At 36.3% G+C, this 15,492-nt stretch overlaps 1 protein-coding gene across 1 annotated transcript in view; it reads left to right on the forward strand.

Annotated features, from left to right (window-relative positions):
• The window catches only part of CSMD1 (CUB and Sushi multiple domains 1), a 1,186,176-nt gene that overhangs the window by 799,669 nt on the left and 371,015 nt on the right, over positions 1-15,492 (forward strand). Inside the window, exons 8-9 of the mRNA XM_084516291.1 lie at positions 3,397-3,484; positions 11,557-11,681. Of these exons, the coding sequence (XP_084372417.1) occupies positions 3,397-3,484; positions 11,557-11,681 (213 nt within the window). The remainder of the gene's footprint in view (positions 1-3,396; positions 3,485-11,556; positions 11,682-15,492) is intronic.

A 15,492-nucleotide genomic window follows, 5' to 3' on the forward strand; every position in this document is an offset into this window, starting at 1 on the left:
GTCTCCCTCCTTGAAGATCTTCAGAAACTGCCTGGATGTGGTCCTGGGCAAGTGGCTTTAGGTGTACTTGCTTGAGCAGAAAGGTTGGATGTGATGACCTCCAGAGGTCGCATCCAACCTCAACCGTTCTGTGATTCTCCATTTCTGTGAAATCAGAAGAAAGATGCAAAAAGTATGAAACACTATAAAGCCCTGGGTAAATGTAACCTTATACAAGATCATTTTGAGAGAGCACAAACAGGTCTTTCAAGGGCACACAGAAGCATTTTTCTTTAAAGGTATTATGAAAGTTTGGGCAAGTAACTGGATGAATTGAAGCAAATGTCTAAGGCCTTTAGAAAGAGACTGCAGGGATTAAACATATTCAGGAACAGAGATACTCAAATCACAGATGATACTTTCTTGTCCCACATGTTATAGATCTCAGTAGCAGTGGATAATGCTCCACTGCTGTGGATAAAGGAAAAATCAGACAGGATTGACACAAGATAAAAGTTTCTGACAGGGATTTGTTTAGGCATCTTTTCATCTGCTCTTAGTCTGAATGCTAAAAGATATTTTAAGTAAATTAAAAAATACTGGCAGGTAAAGGTTTTAAGCGTATTGACATGTAAAATTATATATTTATATATACATATATGCACTAAAGTCCCTGGTGTCTTTGATTTATATCTAAAATTAATAAATGGTTTCATTAATTTGTGAAATTTATTCTTTTTTCCCCACATGGAAAGATAAAAACAGACAGGCTTGTTTTACAGGGAATTGGATTTATTTTGTTTTGACAGCATGTCATACAACCACCATCTGTTAAAAAACCACTTGACAGTTCATTGGGGAAAGTAGAAGGTAAAACTCAAGCAATGTTTAGCAAGGACTGTAGACATCCAGGAAGATGTGCTGAGTTCCAGACAGATGATACCTGCTCCATTTCAAGAGGCAGTATTTCTCTGGGTAAATGGCAGCCTGATACTGATGTGAGAATGTGTTGACAGGGGAAAGTAGTGTCTGAGAGGAAAATTTTGCAAAGACGAGCTTCCATCTGGGGAGATCATTTCATTCAGTAGTATAAGTAAGGTTTCAGTCAACATTTCCTGGTGTCCAAAACAAAATACTTATGCATTTTGTATATATGTTTGCAAAAGATTCACTGCAATGCGTTTCCACTTAAAACATCATAGGAAATGCAGTGCTCTCTACCTGGTACTACAGTGGTTATAAGTTGTTTCAGTTTTAGTGAACTTGGTATGTTGAATAACTGTTTCTGTCAAATTCCTTATTTTCATTTTTTTGGTGATTAAGTAGTCAAAATTGAACCCCACTCTCAGTAACAAAGCTACATTTCTGTGCCCAAAGCAATAAATGTTTATTTTTTTGCGTGTTTATTTTTTACTGAAAAATGGAAGAATTGCTAGTAGGCAGTTTATTTATTTTAAGGAACACAAGCAGGCTGTTTATTTAGCAAAATTATTATTTTTTTTACTATAAAAGCATTTCAATGCTGACACTTCCTGAGAAAGTACAAAATTAAACTCTCGGATTAAAATGCATGTTTACCAGGTACTAGAAACTTGTCATGAAAGCCCTTATTCACAAACACACACAAATCTTTATTAATCCAAGTGAAACTAGCAGGACTGGGCTCTTGGTTTGAAGTGTTTTCAGGATGGTGACTTGTAGTTGTTTGTTTTTTTTTTGTCAAGCTGGACTGGATTTTTACTCAAACTTTATTTATTTTTCAGCTTTATTATTATTATTATTATGTAGAGTATATTGCTAATTAACTTATAAAAAGAAATATTTCTGGACAGACAATATACAATAAGTAGAGTTAAAAAATAATGCAAAAATTAGGTGGTTCCTTTCCTTTTGTATATTTTTAAAACATTCTATATGCCAAAACAGAAAAGAAAAATAACTAATCTTAAAATATACTGTAATTGTTGCAGTTTCTCTATTATAAGAAGAAGCTATCTTCTTCAAAATGTTCAAATCAAGCATTTTGGTACTTCAAAGAGCTTTGTCCTTAGTTCCTGAATTAATTTTTTGTAGTGCTGCAGTGCAGGTTTGTTTTTTTTTTTTTTATCTTTGGGTCTCTTGTAAAACACTGGTTTTCATATAAATTAATCGTCTCTGATGCTGCTGAAGATTTATACCTCTTACCATTTGACTGTACATATCCTGCTTGTCACCATTCTTTCTGACACTATTCAATTTGAAATTACATCACTGTGTAGGAAAACCAACCACTTTTTACATCTGATCTCTGCTCACCTTTCACTCATAATGCTGTCATCTGTAATCCACTCAGGCTTCTGTAATTTATTTTGTGCAGCTAAAATATTACAACCAACTATTATTGTTGTTGTTGTTGTTGTTGTTGTTATTATTATTATTATTATTATTATTATTATTATTATTCAGGAAGAACATTCTACCTTGTTATTAATGGTTTTCCCAAAATTTTTTAAGATGAAAATGAGATCCACAAATTTCAAGTAGCTCCATACTTTTGTGGAGAAGTGTGTCTTCCTATGCATATACACACATATGTGTAGAAAGAAAGTGTATGCATTAAACCTTGCACTCCCTTACTTTTTTTCTTTATGACTAATTACTTTTAATTACACATATTCCTTAAGCACTTTTTTACAAATTCAGAATTAAAAAGTGAAAATTGAATGCTCAATTCGTTTTGAGTTTTGAGAGGACTACATAACTGATATTAAATTAAATGCCTGACAATCCAGAATGGACAAAAGGAATGGAAGAGTGTAGGCCATCTTCTCATTTCTTTTTTAACTGAAAGCACAAAAAAAAGAAATTTTAAAGCTCGATTTCATATACAGATATTCACCTGGTTACAAATACATCACTCTTTGGGGTTTTCTGTATGTTTTTTTAGATGAACTATATCATAAAAATATGCATTACAGCATTACAGTTGGGATCTTAGCTTTTGTATGTTTCAAGTATTATGGACAGAAGCTTAAGGGAGATATCATTTTCTCAAACTGTAGTCTCACAATGCCATGTTGTGAATATTTCAGGAGGTGACTTTGTGAATGTTGTTCTTCCTGTCTGAGAGAAGTCATGAATACTAGGGCATACATAAAATGATGACTGACTATGGGAAATCAATCATTTATTTTCCCCCAGAAGAAAAATGTTTGATTTTTTTTAATCTTAACTAAAGAAAATAAACAGTACATCCAAGAACTCAATTTAATGAGGCTTATTTTTTTGTCAAAATTCATATTGTTTCAAGAAAAATAAATATTAATATGCATATGGTTAGATTCTGGCCATATATGTTAATGTATGGGAAAATTGACGAGTCATCTCGTCAATTATCCATGACTAATTTTTTTTTTTTTTTTTACCTTTATTTTGCAGTGACCCAAGGTGGAGATGCAGTTGCATCTGATACATGTCCTGATCCTGGAATTCCTGAGAATGGGAAAAGGGTGGGCTCTGACTTCAGGTAGGCATGTTTAATTGTATTTGTGATTAAGAAGATATTTATAGGTACAGAACATGCAGCTGCAGATATTCATTCTCTCTGTAGTTCTGAATGTGTTGAGTCTTTGTCAAAATAGTTCCGGTCTACTGCAGCTCTTGATTGTTTTATGCTTTCATTTCTTCTTTTAAATTAATTCATTTTAAAAAGGGATTTTAGAACCTAATAATCTTGTCTGTGTATGAAAAGGCAGAACTCTCTGGAGAGTATAGAAGAGGGAACAGAGAAAATTGTTTGTTTTCCCACTATATAAAGGTTGTTAAAAGGCTTGGAAAACATGGCAACTTCATTGTCTGAGACAGGGATGTATGTTGTCTCCTTGCTTTGTTTGTTTTCAGACTATGTTTGTATTCATTAAAAAAAGAAGATGAGGTCAAATAGACTCCTGTCTATTCATCTGTCCTAGATGAAGGTTTTTCTTTCCCTCTTGGGGAAAAAAAAAAAAAAAAAACAAGACTTCAAGGTGTTGCAAAGAAGAGAGTCAAAGCAAGGAGATGGAACCTTCAGCTCAAGCAGAGATTTATAAATTACTCAGCAGGGAATGGACAACCAGACCTAAGAAGGAATGGAAAGGAAAACTTTATAGGAATTAGAAGAAATTGTGAAAGGTCTCTGCAACTCCGGAGCAGGTTAATCAAGCTTATTGTTCCTGTTCAAATCAAGGGCATAATGGACAGGGGAAGAATCATTTAAAAAATCATTCTACTTCTGACTAACCTTCTTTGGATTTTTCTCAATTTACCCTCAAAGGAGTTTGAGAACTCATAAACAACTCCAATGTTAAGAGAATCAGTTGTATGCAAAGTCATGATTTCCTTACCGACTGGACAATACTTAAATGTATTTTAAAAATAATAAACTGAAATAAGCTTTTCAATACATAGGATAAAATATTATAGAAACATCCAGCAGATGTTTACTGTTATCTGTTCTATATATTGTGATTCAACTTGGCATGTACAGCTGCTGCAAGGGAAACTGTAAGCTACAGAAATATAATATGCCACTCCTCTCTGAAGGTCTGATGTTTTATTAAAACAAATGCAAGTTTTATCTAGGCCTTAATTAATGCTTGATGTGTTGAGGAGAGAAACTTCAGCTGGAAGAAGACTGGGTAAAAATGGGATACTAAAATCTAGTTATTTCTCAAGATGTTGTGGGATGTCTGTGTGTATTCATCTTAGTGAAACCTGCATACATTTGCTGTTATTTTGAAGAGTATTTTACTTTAATATCTGTAAAAATATGCATCAGTTTTCCTCCTCTGTTTTAGCACTCTCCTCATTACATAAAGGGTACAGAGCATACCTCTTTTTCTGAATTCCTCCAAATCAAATACTTAGCTGAACAAATAGCAATAGGCAGCATCTAGAATCACTCTGCTACTAGTGGAGAGAAACAAGCATCTCTAGAAAGATGTAACCTCTTAACTTAAATGTTTAATGCAAAATAGAATGAACTCACACTGGAAGTGAATTCTCAGTCCATTAACTATAGATACGAGTGAGTTCAGCAGGTCAGGAAGGCGAGTATGTGACATACAACAAGTGGCTAAGAGAGCTGGGTTTGCTCAGCCTCAACAGAATCTCAAAGATACTGTTGCAACCTACATCTACTAAAGAGGAGGGTGCAGAGAAGAGAAAGCTGGATTCTTCTCAGAGGTGCACAGCAACAACAGTAGAGGCAATGGACACAAGCTGGGGCATGGGAAATTCCTATTAGATACAGGATTATTTAATTTATATATATATACATATATATAATGTGTGAAGATGGTCAAACACTAGAGAAAGTTTTCAAGAGAGTTTATGAAATCCGGGGAGGCATCCAGTGCTTAGCTGAACAAGGTTCTGAGCTCACTGTCCTAATTAAACTTGCTTGGAGTAGGTGTCTCTAGATTAAATGTCCTCCAGAGGCCTCTTTCACAACATGCATCTCAGAGTCCTGAGGGAACCGGCTGATGTAGTTGCCAAGCCTTTCTCCATCATACTTGAAAAGTCAGACCAGTCAGGTGAAGTCCCTGGTGACTGAAAAAAGAGAAACATCACTCTCATTTTTAAAAAGAAGGACCTGGGGAACTCCAGACTGGTGAGCCTCACCTCTGTGAGGGAAGACCATCGAACAGATTGTCCTGGAAGCAATGTCAAAGCACATGCAAGACAATGAGGTGATATGAGACAGCCAGCACAGCTTCACCAAGAACAAATCATGCCTGACCAATTTGGTGGCCTTCTATGATGGAGTGACTGCATCAGTCAACAAGGGAAAACCAACCAATGCCAACTACCTGGACTTCTGTACAGACTTTGACACGGTCCCACATGACATCTTGATCTCCAAATCGAAGAGAAATTGATTTGAAGGGTAGACCATTGAGTGGATAAAGAATTGACTTGAGGGCTCTAGCCAGTGTGGTCAGTGATGTCCAGGTGGAGACTGGTGACGAGCAGTGTGCCTCAGGAGTCTATCTTGGGATCAGTGCTGTTTAATATCTTTATCAACAATATAGAGAATGGGATTGATTGTACCCTAAGCAAGATTGCAGAAGACACCAAGCTGAGTGGTGCAGTTGATGCAACAGAAGGAAGGGATGCCATCCAGAGGGATCTGGACAGGCTTGAGAAGTGGGCCTATGTGTACCTAATGAGGTTCAACAAGTTCAAGTGCAAGGCGCTGCACCTGGGTTGGGGCGATCCCAAAGACAAGGACAGACTGGGAGAACTTATGGAGAGCAGCCCTGCAGAAAAGGACTTGGGGGTTCTGGTGGATAAAAATATTGACATAAGCCAGCAGTGCACACTTACAGCCCAGAAGGCCAACAGCATCCTGGGCTGCATCAACAGAGGCCAGCAGGTTGAGGGAGGTGATTGACCCCCTCTGCTCTGCCCTTGTGAGTTCCCACTTGGAGTCCTGCATCCAGGTCAGGCGTCTGCCACACAAGAATAATGTTGATTTGTTAGAACGGGTCCAGAGGAGAGCAAGGAAGTTGTTCAGAGGGCTGCAGCACCTCTCATATGAGGAAAGGCTGAGAAAGCTGGGACTGTTCAGCCTGGAGAAAAGAAAGCTCAGCGGTGACATTATTGCAGCTTTTCAGTACCTAAAGGAGGCTTTAAAAAAAGATGGAGAGTGACTTTTTTTTTGTTTTGCTCAGGAAGACAATGACAAGACAAGGGGGAATAGTTTTAACATGAACTATTATGTAGAGGGGAGATATAGATTAGAGGTTAGGAGGAAATTCTTCCCTCAGAATTTGGTGAGGCACTGGCACAGGTTGCCTGGAGAAGCTGTGGATGCCCCATCCCTGGAGGTGTTCAAGGCCAGGAATGAGGCCCTGGCAACCTGGTCTAGTGGGTGGCATCCCTGCCTATTTCAGGAGGTTGGAACTAGGTGGTCTTTAAGGTCACCACCATCCTAAGCCATTCTATGTTTCCAAGATTCTATAATTCTATGATTCTTTCAATGTGATTTATTCTATGAATCTATGAATCTTGTGCAGATTTTAAGTGTTTATGTTATGTTTGTTATACAGAATGGGCTGAGCAGACTCTCATCCATCTAGTTATGGTCCAAATCAGCAGCGTATGAAAAATCATTAAGCAATGACTGCACATGCATTGTTAAGCTGTAAGATAGGAAAAAGAATAAGTTTCTCTTCTCCTCTAGCTGTAGCCTGGGTTTGGAAGAGAAAGGGATCTAAAACTATTTTGATGAAACAGGTGTAAACATCCGAAAACTGGGAGAGCTCAACATGAAATGAGCATGAAATTCTCAAGAGGGAAAGCCCCAAAGAACCTTAAAGTTCAAAGTATATTTTAAGATATCTGAGACCATCTAATGTCAAAGAACCCCAACAAACATACATAACTGTATTATGCTGACAACCTCTTATGACTGAATGTAAGTAATCTTAAAAGATTACTCTTATGGGCAATGCTTACTCAACTGACAGAGCAAGGCTATTCACCTCCTTCCTCCACCCCATTCATCCTCTAATAATACTTTCCTTTCACCTAATGTATCTTCCTGTTTACAGGGAAAAGTGAACGTATAAAGTGTTCAAAACTAGCAAAAGAAACATCATGTAAGAGATGATAAATAAAACATATCAATATGATATGTTGATCACTTATTATTTCTCTGCATATTGTGGGTCTTCAATTCTGAGAGAAAAAAAAAAAAAAAAAAAAAAAAAGTATTTTGTTTCTAAACCCTATTTGTTATCTGAAAGCTAATTACGTACCGGCAAATGTTTTTCATGTATTATCAACTCATTTTTTATATCTATTTAAAAGCTATCTTAGCTGTTTTAAAGTGTAGCTATCTATGTCTAGTTTGATATTTATTAAGAGAATTTGGCTGGAATTTAGTTTTTCTTTCTCTGAAATGAAAAATTAAGCTCTTCTGTATTTAAGGGAATAATACTATTGCTTGCATGTCTCCAGTGCAATGAAAATAAAACACTGTGGAGGCAACAGTTTTTCTTTTCTTTTCTATTAAGAGTTGAATATAGACACCAGAAGGAGCTATTGTTCTTGTCAGAACAGTGCCAAATGTAGATATTAATCTGAACTGAGACATATGAAAATGCACATTATTCAAAATCTTTTCCAGTCTGCTGAAAGACGTGTTGTGATTGGGATTGATGGAAGGGCAGAGGGTTTATTTTCAAGTCAGCCTGATAGCCAACTGTATCAGTGATGACAAGTTTTTTGAAAAGGGTTTCATTGTTTTCAGCACAATAATGGCATTCATTCTAATATCATGACGCAGAAAAAGGTATTGAAATATTAACCTTTTCATTCTGTCCTTCTGCCACGCTTTTACTGTGTTCATTCAGGAAGCAGGAGAAACAATTTTCCATGATTTCAAAGAACCCAGTGGATATTTGGAATCATTTTGAGGGAGAAATGGCAACTCAGACATTGCTAGACAAATGAGGACATAATAAATGCAATTTTGGGGTCAATATTACGTTTTATTTTTGTGGGAGATCTGAAAACCACAGAACTTTTAAATGAAATCTGAAATGGATATAAATAATTACATTTCTGCTCCCCTTAAACATTGCATGCACATAATGTAAATATGTAAGGCACATGGCATTGTGAAAATACAATCACCTTGTACAATTCCACTGGCATGTGTAACAAAAATAACTTTTAAATTTTCAAAACTCATTAAAAAATAAATAAGCATCCTGTTCCTATAATTTATTACAGATCTTTTTTTCATATTAAAATGGCTTCTTTCAGTAAAATCCTAACTTTTTTAATAATTCAAATTTTTGCTTTTATGTAGTTCCATTCAAAATAGAAGGAAAAAATGGAGAAACTAATTTCTTCCTGTTGAAATACACATAGAGAATTAAGCAAAACAAAGCAAAACACTTCCAGTGTCAAAGTTTTGCTCAGCAAATAGGGAGGTAAAGACGAGAACAAAAGAAATTTAAAATCTTAATTTTTAACAACTGGAGATTAAGTGAATTAATCATTCCCTTTGAAACTGCAGATCAAATTATTTGATATACTGCTTTAAAAGGACTCCTCATTTTTGTATGGAAAAATGTCAAGCAGAATCAACAGGAGACTCAGCAATTCTGACATTGCTTAGAGGATAAGTGTAGACTGTGTGGTCCAGATGCATCACATCCCGAGATACTTATTTAGATAGATCTGATTGTCTGGAAACAGAAAATACTTTAGTGACTCAGCTCACCTAAGCTTCTTCAGTATCAACTGTTCTCTTAAATTTCTAGTTATATGTCTTGATCCAGATACCTGTAATGTATATATTATATAATATGTATATATATATATATTCATTTTATTATTCAGTCCCCATACCATCAAATTAGTATACAAACTAGAAACACCAACAACAAACAAGAAAACACCTTAATCTCATCCCTTCATGATATTGTCTTAATTGCATTTCAGACATGGATGCAATTTTTATATCTCTTTCCTTCTTTATATATATTACAATCTGGCTGCCTGTACCTCCATTCCTCAATACTTAGAAATTTTCTTCAGGATATGTTTTCAGTAGCATTTTGATTATTTTTGCAAGCCTTTGCAGAATTAAAATTACATTCAAAAATACTCTCATGGAAAGTATCCATTGTTAGACTGATGGCATAGACCTGATTTTTCACAATAGGTGCTTCAAAAAGGATGGATCTTACCTGGTATTAAAGTAAGTTTAATGAACTATGTATGTAGCCATACATAGACCATGTCTAGAACTATCTCAGTCATTCTAGTAAAACCCATGACTGCTCCTCTGTAGCCTATCAAAATTTAATTTGAATTTTTGAAATAAGTTTCAAAAGATTGTACATGTTAATGCCTTTAGCTGGCATTCAAGATTCTCTCCACCCCGAACTCTAGCACTGAGGAGCTTTCAAGTACTTCATGTTTCTATCTTGCTCTTCAACTTGATGATTTTGCTAGATTTTTTGGTTATTTTTAATATGTTACAGTCAACATGTTGTGGGTTTGTGTGTGTGTGTGTGTCACTTAGCTTTTGCTCAAACATTTCAAAAGATGTTTGAAATGTGTAAAATATATGAAGCTCAAGTTATTAGTCCTTAGAAACAAGCTATTTCCAGACATTTGGAAAAAAAAATACAATATAGTATATAAATAAATAGCAAAACAAATTAAATCATCAAAGTGTGTGGTTTAAACTAGTAAAATTTTAGGTATCCATATGTTTATTAATAATACATGTTTATCCTTGTATTTATTCATTTGAGGAGTGTATTTGGAATCATGCTTAGTCACTTCTTCCAAAGGTTTTACTGTTCTAAAGGGCAGTAGATTATGGCAAATATAAAGTAAAATTTTAGAAAATTGTTCAAGTCTTCAAGGATTTCATGCATTTCCCATGACATATGGAAGGAAGAGGCCAGTGCTTTCCTAGATTTGTAGCATCTCATTCAAATTTTAAAATATTAATAAAAAAAAATGATCTATTAAAAGTTTTGTGAAAGAAGTGTTGAAGTACGTCATAGGAAGCAATATAGTTTGTCTTTGGGGGGTCCTCTGGAAAGCTAACAGAATAATTGTTCTTGAAGGTAGAAACAAGCAGGCTGCTAGTAAATGAGATTATATTTACTTTTTTCCACAATACAGTTTTAACCACTGACCTTCTGATTGCCATCCATCCTTGGTGTTTATTACTCAGTGACTAGAAGGGCCAGACTGATAAATCCATTTTATTAACACCACTTAGTACACAACAAGAGATTATCAGATACGGACTTAAAAGTGCAAGAAAGCTAACAGTAAATAGGGTTGTTGTGGTGGGGAACAAAGAATGTCACAAATAATTGGAATGCTAAGAAATAAATTGAAGCAGAAATTTAAATACTGTTTTGGAAAACTCTGAGATACAGTGACACTGTATAGTTTATGAATTCTACATAAATGTTGGTCATCATTATTCGGAATGAAATTCTTCAGAAAAAAAAGTTAGAAAATTTCAGAGTTGCAAATGTATCAGCAGTACTTCAATCCTAAGTAGTTCCTGCTAGAAATCCTAAAGTTAGCATTTTACATAGCTTTTTAGCAGGAACTTTCAACAAAGTTGAAACTGACTAACTGACTAGAATTTCAGAGAAAATTAAGAGGTTGAAATTATTCATGGAGTAAATTTTCTTGCTTGAAAGAACAGTGATTATACATTTTATTGACAAATGTATATCTTGACATATTCTTTGAAGTCATTGCTTAAAGGATGAAAATTAGTATTACAATTACTTTATATTCCTGACCTTATTTCTTTAAATGGTAGACAAAGTGAATACAGTGGAGCCATTCCCTATAGTTTAAGATGTTTTGTTTGTTTGTTTGCTTCTATTAATATATATAGTAATGATGAACTAGAATTTCCCATCCTAATTTGTTCATTTGGACCTGGAAATACGATCATTTGGTGGAACTTTTTCTTTTTTTTTTTTTTTTTTTTTTTGGGGGGGGGTGATATTAGGATATATTTTAATTCTTCCATTCTTCCTCCCCTTTCTCTACCAGGGTCGGTGCAAGCGTACAGTTTTCCTGTGAAGATAATTATGTGCTGCAAGGTTCTAAGAGCATCACTTGCCAGAGAGTGACAGATACTCTGGCTGCCTGGAGTGACCACAGGCCAATTTGCCGAGGTAGGTGATGTTCTTGGGCACTTTTCTTTAAGTGTAGAAAGGTAATTTATAATTTCTGTACAGAAATGCAATAGCATGATGCTTTAAAGAAATCAGAAATTATTATATATATATACACACTTTATATATATACATAACAGTATATTTTCAAAGATCTTTCTGTAGCTTGAAGCCTGTTAACCAAGTCGATGAGCAAAGATGCAGAAACAATATTAAAAAGCTAATTCCCTTTTAACAGTTTAACATTTTACTTCTTCTATAATAAATTTAACTTGTAAAACATTTTAAGTAGAACTAGTTCAGTTTGACTAATTTAAGTAGAACTAATTCAGTTGAACTAAATAGTAAATGCCCCCCACATTTATGTGTGGGGAGACCTCTTGTTTTTCTGTGGGCTCTTCCATGGGCTCAGACTGCAGCATGGAGATCTGCTTCGCTGTGGGACCCATGGGCTGCACGGGGACAGCCAGGGGCTTCTCTACAGTGTGCAGGGGAACTTCTGCTGCGTGCCTGGAGCACCTCCTGCTCTCCTGCTGCACTAACCTTGGGGGCTGCAGGACTGCTTCTCTCTCCTTGCTCTCCCAGCTGCTGTGTCACAGCAGTTGTGTTTTTTCTTTTCTGCTTCCTTAAATCTGTTCTCCCAGAGACCCACTCAATGTTGTTCCCAGGCTTGGCTCTGGGGAAGAGAACTTGAACAGCAAAAGATGGAAACTTGTGGGTGGAGATTAAGACTGCTTAACAGGTGAAGCAAAGCTGCACATGCAAGGAAATTGCATGTGCAATAAGGAATTTATTCAGTATTTCCCACTGACAGGCAGATGTTTAGCTACTTTCCTGGAAAACAGGGCCTCAGCACAAGTGACAGTTTCTTGGGAAGACAAATGTTATAACCACAAAAGTGCCTGCTTTCTCCTTCTTTCCCTGAGTTTTTGTTGTAGAGCATGATATCATATGCTATGGAATATACATTTAGTCAGCTGAGGTCAGCTGTCCCAGCTGTATTGCCATTTCCATAGCATTGCTCTTTCCCATTCCCAGCCTATGTGATAGGGAAGCAGAGTGAGGTACAGCAAATGCCTTGATGTTCTGGACTGTTCAGCAATATCTAAAACACTGGTGTGTTATCAATATTGTTTTAGTCTCAAATCTAAAACAGCACCACGTGGACTGCTATGAAGAAAGGTAACTCCATTCCAGCCAGACTCAGTACAAAAGTCTATGTAAGCTCAATAAGAGCTTTTATAAAATTATATGTATTATATATGTATAATATATATACAATACATAACATATAAAATATTTAATATAATATAATTTAATGTAATATATAATTATAGTATATAATTTAATATATAATTATATATATAACAATGTAAAATATTACATTATATTATATTTATACATTACATTATATTATATAAAAATAAATTATTGCAAGCTATGTAACATGGGTAATGTTACACAGGCACATCCATGTAAAGACCGGACATCTAAAATATAATGCTGTATTTAAAAAGGAAAAATCTAAATAAATTCTCGTAGCAATTGGTTTCACACTAATGTAGAATAATGCATCCACAGAACTCCACTGTTCATTCTTATGTTTTGTTTTTTCTCTCTCCTGAATTTATTCTTGCTTGCTAATACACTGTAGAAATGAGATGAAGTAATTTATGCATGGCAAAAGTAATGCTCAGCAAAAAGGGTCTATTTGCTTCTGAATTATCTGTGTGTTGTTACTAGTGTTTGCTGTTCCTTCCAATTTATTATCTGCAAATATCTCTATTATGCTTTACTGCCTCTAGTAAACTGCTAACAAAATAGGATAAATTAGTCCTATACCTCCATTAAAACCTCAGTCCAGAAAACAAGTTGCTTTCCTCAAACATACTTCCAAAACTGGAGCTAAAATTTCACAACTGTCTGAGGGTTGTTAGATGGCTGCTGGAAGTCATTTCTATGCTTTCTAAGCACAGTAATATTGCTTATGCTGAATGGTTTATAATTCTGATTCAGTATTGCAATACTGCCTGTGGTGCACATTTGGGGATGGTGAGAACTGAGAGATACAAATTTTATTTGCAGCCCATATTATTCCCAATCCCCTTGCTGAACGTCAAGATGCCTGTACTCCTGGTGCTCACACCAAACATTTAATAATAAAATACATGATTCAAAATTATTTGTCACATTATGCAACCAATCATCAACTTAGCACAGAAAATCTGATAAACTAAATGCAACTACTGTGGGCTTAATGACTTGAAGCCTCAAAGACTTAATGAAGAAGATGAACTTTGCGTTTATCCTGGTGACTTACAAAGCCAACAATGACAAAAATCACAGGAACTGTTATTGTTAGCAAGCACCTTCATTATTTACTCTGAACAGTAGCTATGTTAAGTAGGCAGCCAGGATGGCAGCACTCTGAGGTGGCCAGGGCTCAGCAGGGACCAGCAGTCAGAGCCCACCCCACCAGCCCAGCCACAGGACTAGGACAGCCAAGGACACCACTACAGTCCCAGCCACCTCCCTAGGGCTGGGACAAGTCTAGTCAGGGACAAGGGCCCATGGGTTGGGGTCAGGATCAACAAAGTCTGTCAGTGAGTACAGATACTGCTGCATCAGAGCTGCAGGCAGATAAATACTCCTGAGGCATTGCTCAGGCAGAGACCAGTAGTCCAATTCCACCCTGAAATGGATCCCCAGGGCACACAACAAGGTGTGGTGGGAGGCCCCAGGTGAAGCTGGTCAGGGCAATTTAGGCCTGTTAGCGACCTCAGGAGCCAAATGGTGCTAATGTAAATGGTCACATTTTATTGAATTCTACATAGAAACCTGCCAGTGATGAATTATTGTAAGTGGGCCCCTTAGTATAAGGACATTGAGGCCCTGGAATGTGTCTAGAGGATGGCTATGAAGCTGGTGAAGGGCCTGGAACACAAGTCCTGTGAGGAGCAGCTGAGGGCACTGGGGTTGTTTAGTCTGGAGAAGAGGATGCTCAGGAGAGACCTCATTGCTCTCTACAACTGCCTGAAAGGAAGGTGTGGGGAGCTGGGGGTTGGCCTCTTCTTATAGGTGTAACTAGTGATAGGACTAGAGGGAAGGGCCTCAAGTTGTGCCAGGGGAGGTTCAGGTTGGAAACTGGGAGACATTTCTCAGGCACTGGAATGGGTTGCCCAGTGAGGTTGGGGGAGTCACAGTCCCTGTGGGTGCTTAAGGAAAGGTTGTACCTTGTTCTTAGCAACATGGTGATGATCTTGAAGGTCTTTTCCAATCTTTATGGTTCTATGATATACAAGTCTATTTAAACCTTTTTTTTTTTTTTTTTTTTTTTTTTCTCTCTCTCTCTCTCTCAAATAAGAGACAGATAAAAGAGTAAGAATTTGACTGAAAGAAAATTCTGAGAGAAAGGGAGATGTTTCCAAGCCAGGAGAAGAGATGGTATAAACTGTGTTTGAAGGCTTGTTGTCACCAAACTGCACCTCTGATTAGTTCCTACTGTACTTTGTGCTGGATTAATTAAATTAATAATTGTATGATAGTGGGAATGCTAGAGGTAACTAAGAGGTAACATGTAGTGGGATACTTAAATGTGACCAGTTCTTTTTTTCCCCGTACTAAGCACAGCAAACTATTCAATAAGCCTCAGTGATACTTTGGTAGAATTATCTACGTGTCTTAGTTTTTTTTGGTTTTGGCTTGTACTGAAATCGTTATGGAAGATTTCCTTGTGATGTATCTAAACATGAAGTGAAATTCATAGAACTATATTAGGACAGTCCCTGCCATAAAGCCAAATGTTTTCACA

Source organism: Aythya ferina (genome assembly GCF_964211825.1).
Source record: "Aythya ferina genome assembly, chromosome: 3".
Taxonomy (NCBI): Eukaryota; Metazoa; Chordata; class Aves; order Anseriformes; family Anatidae; genus Aythya; species Aythya ferina.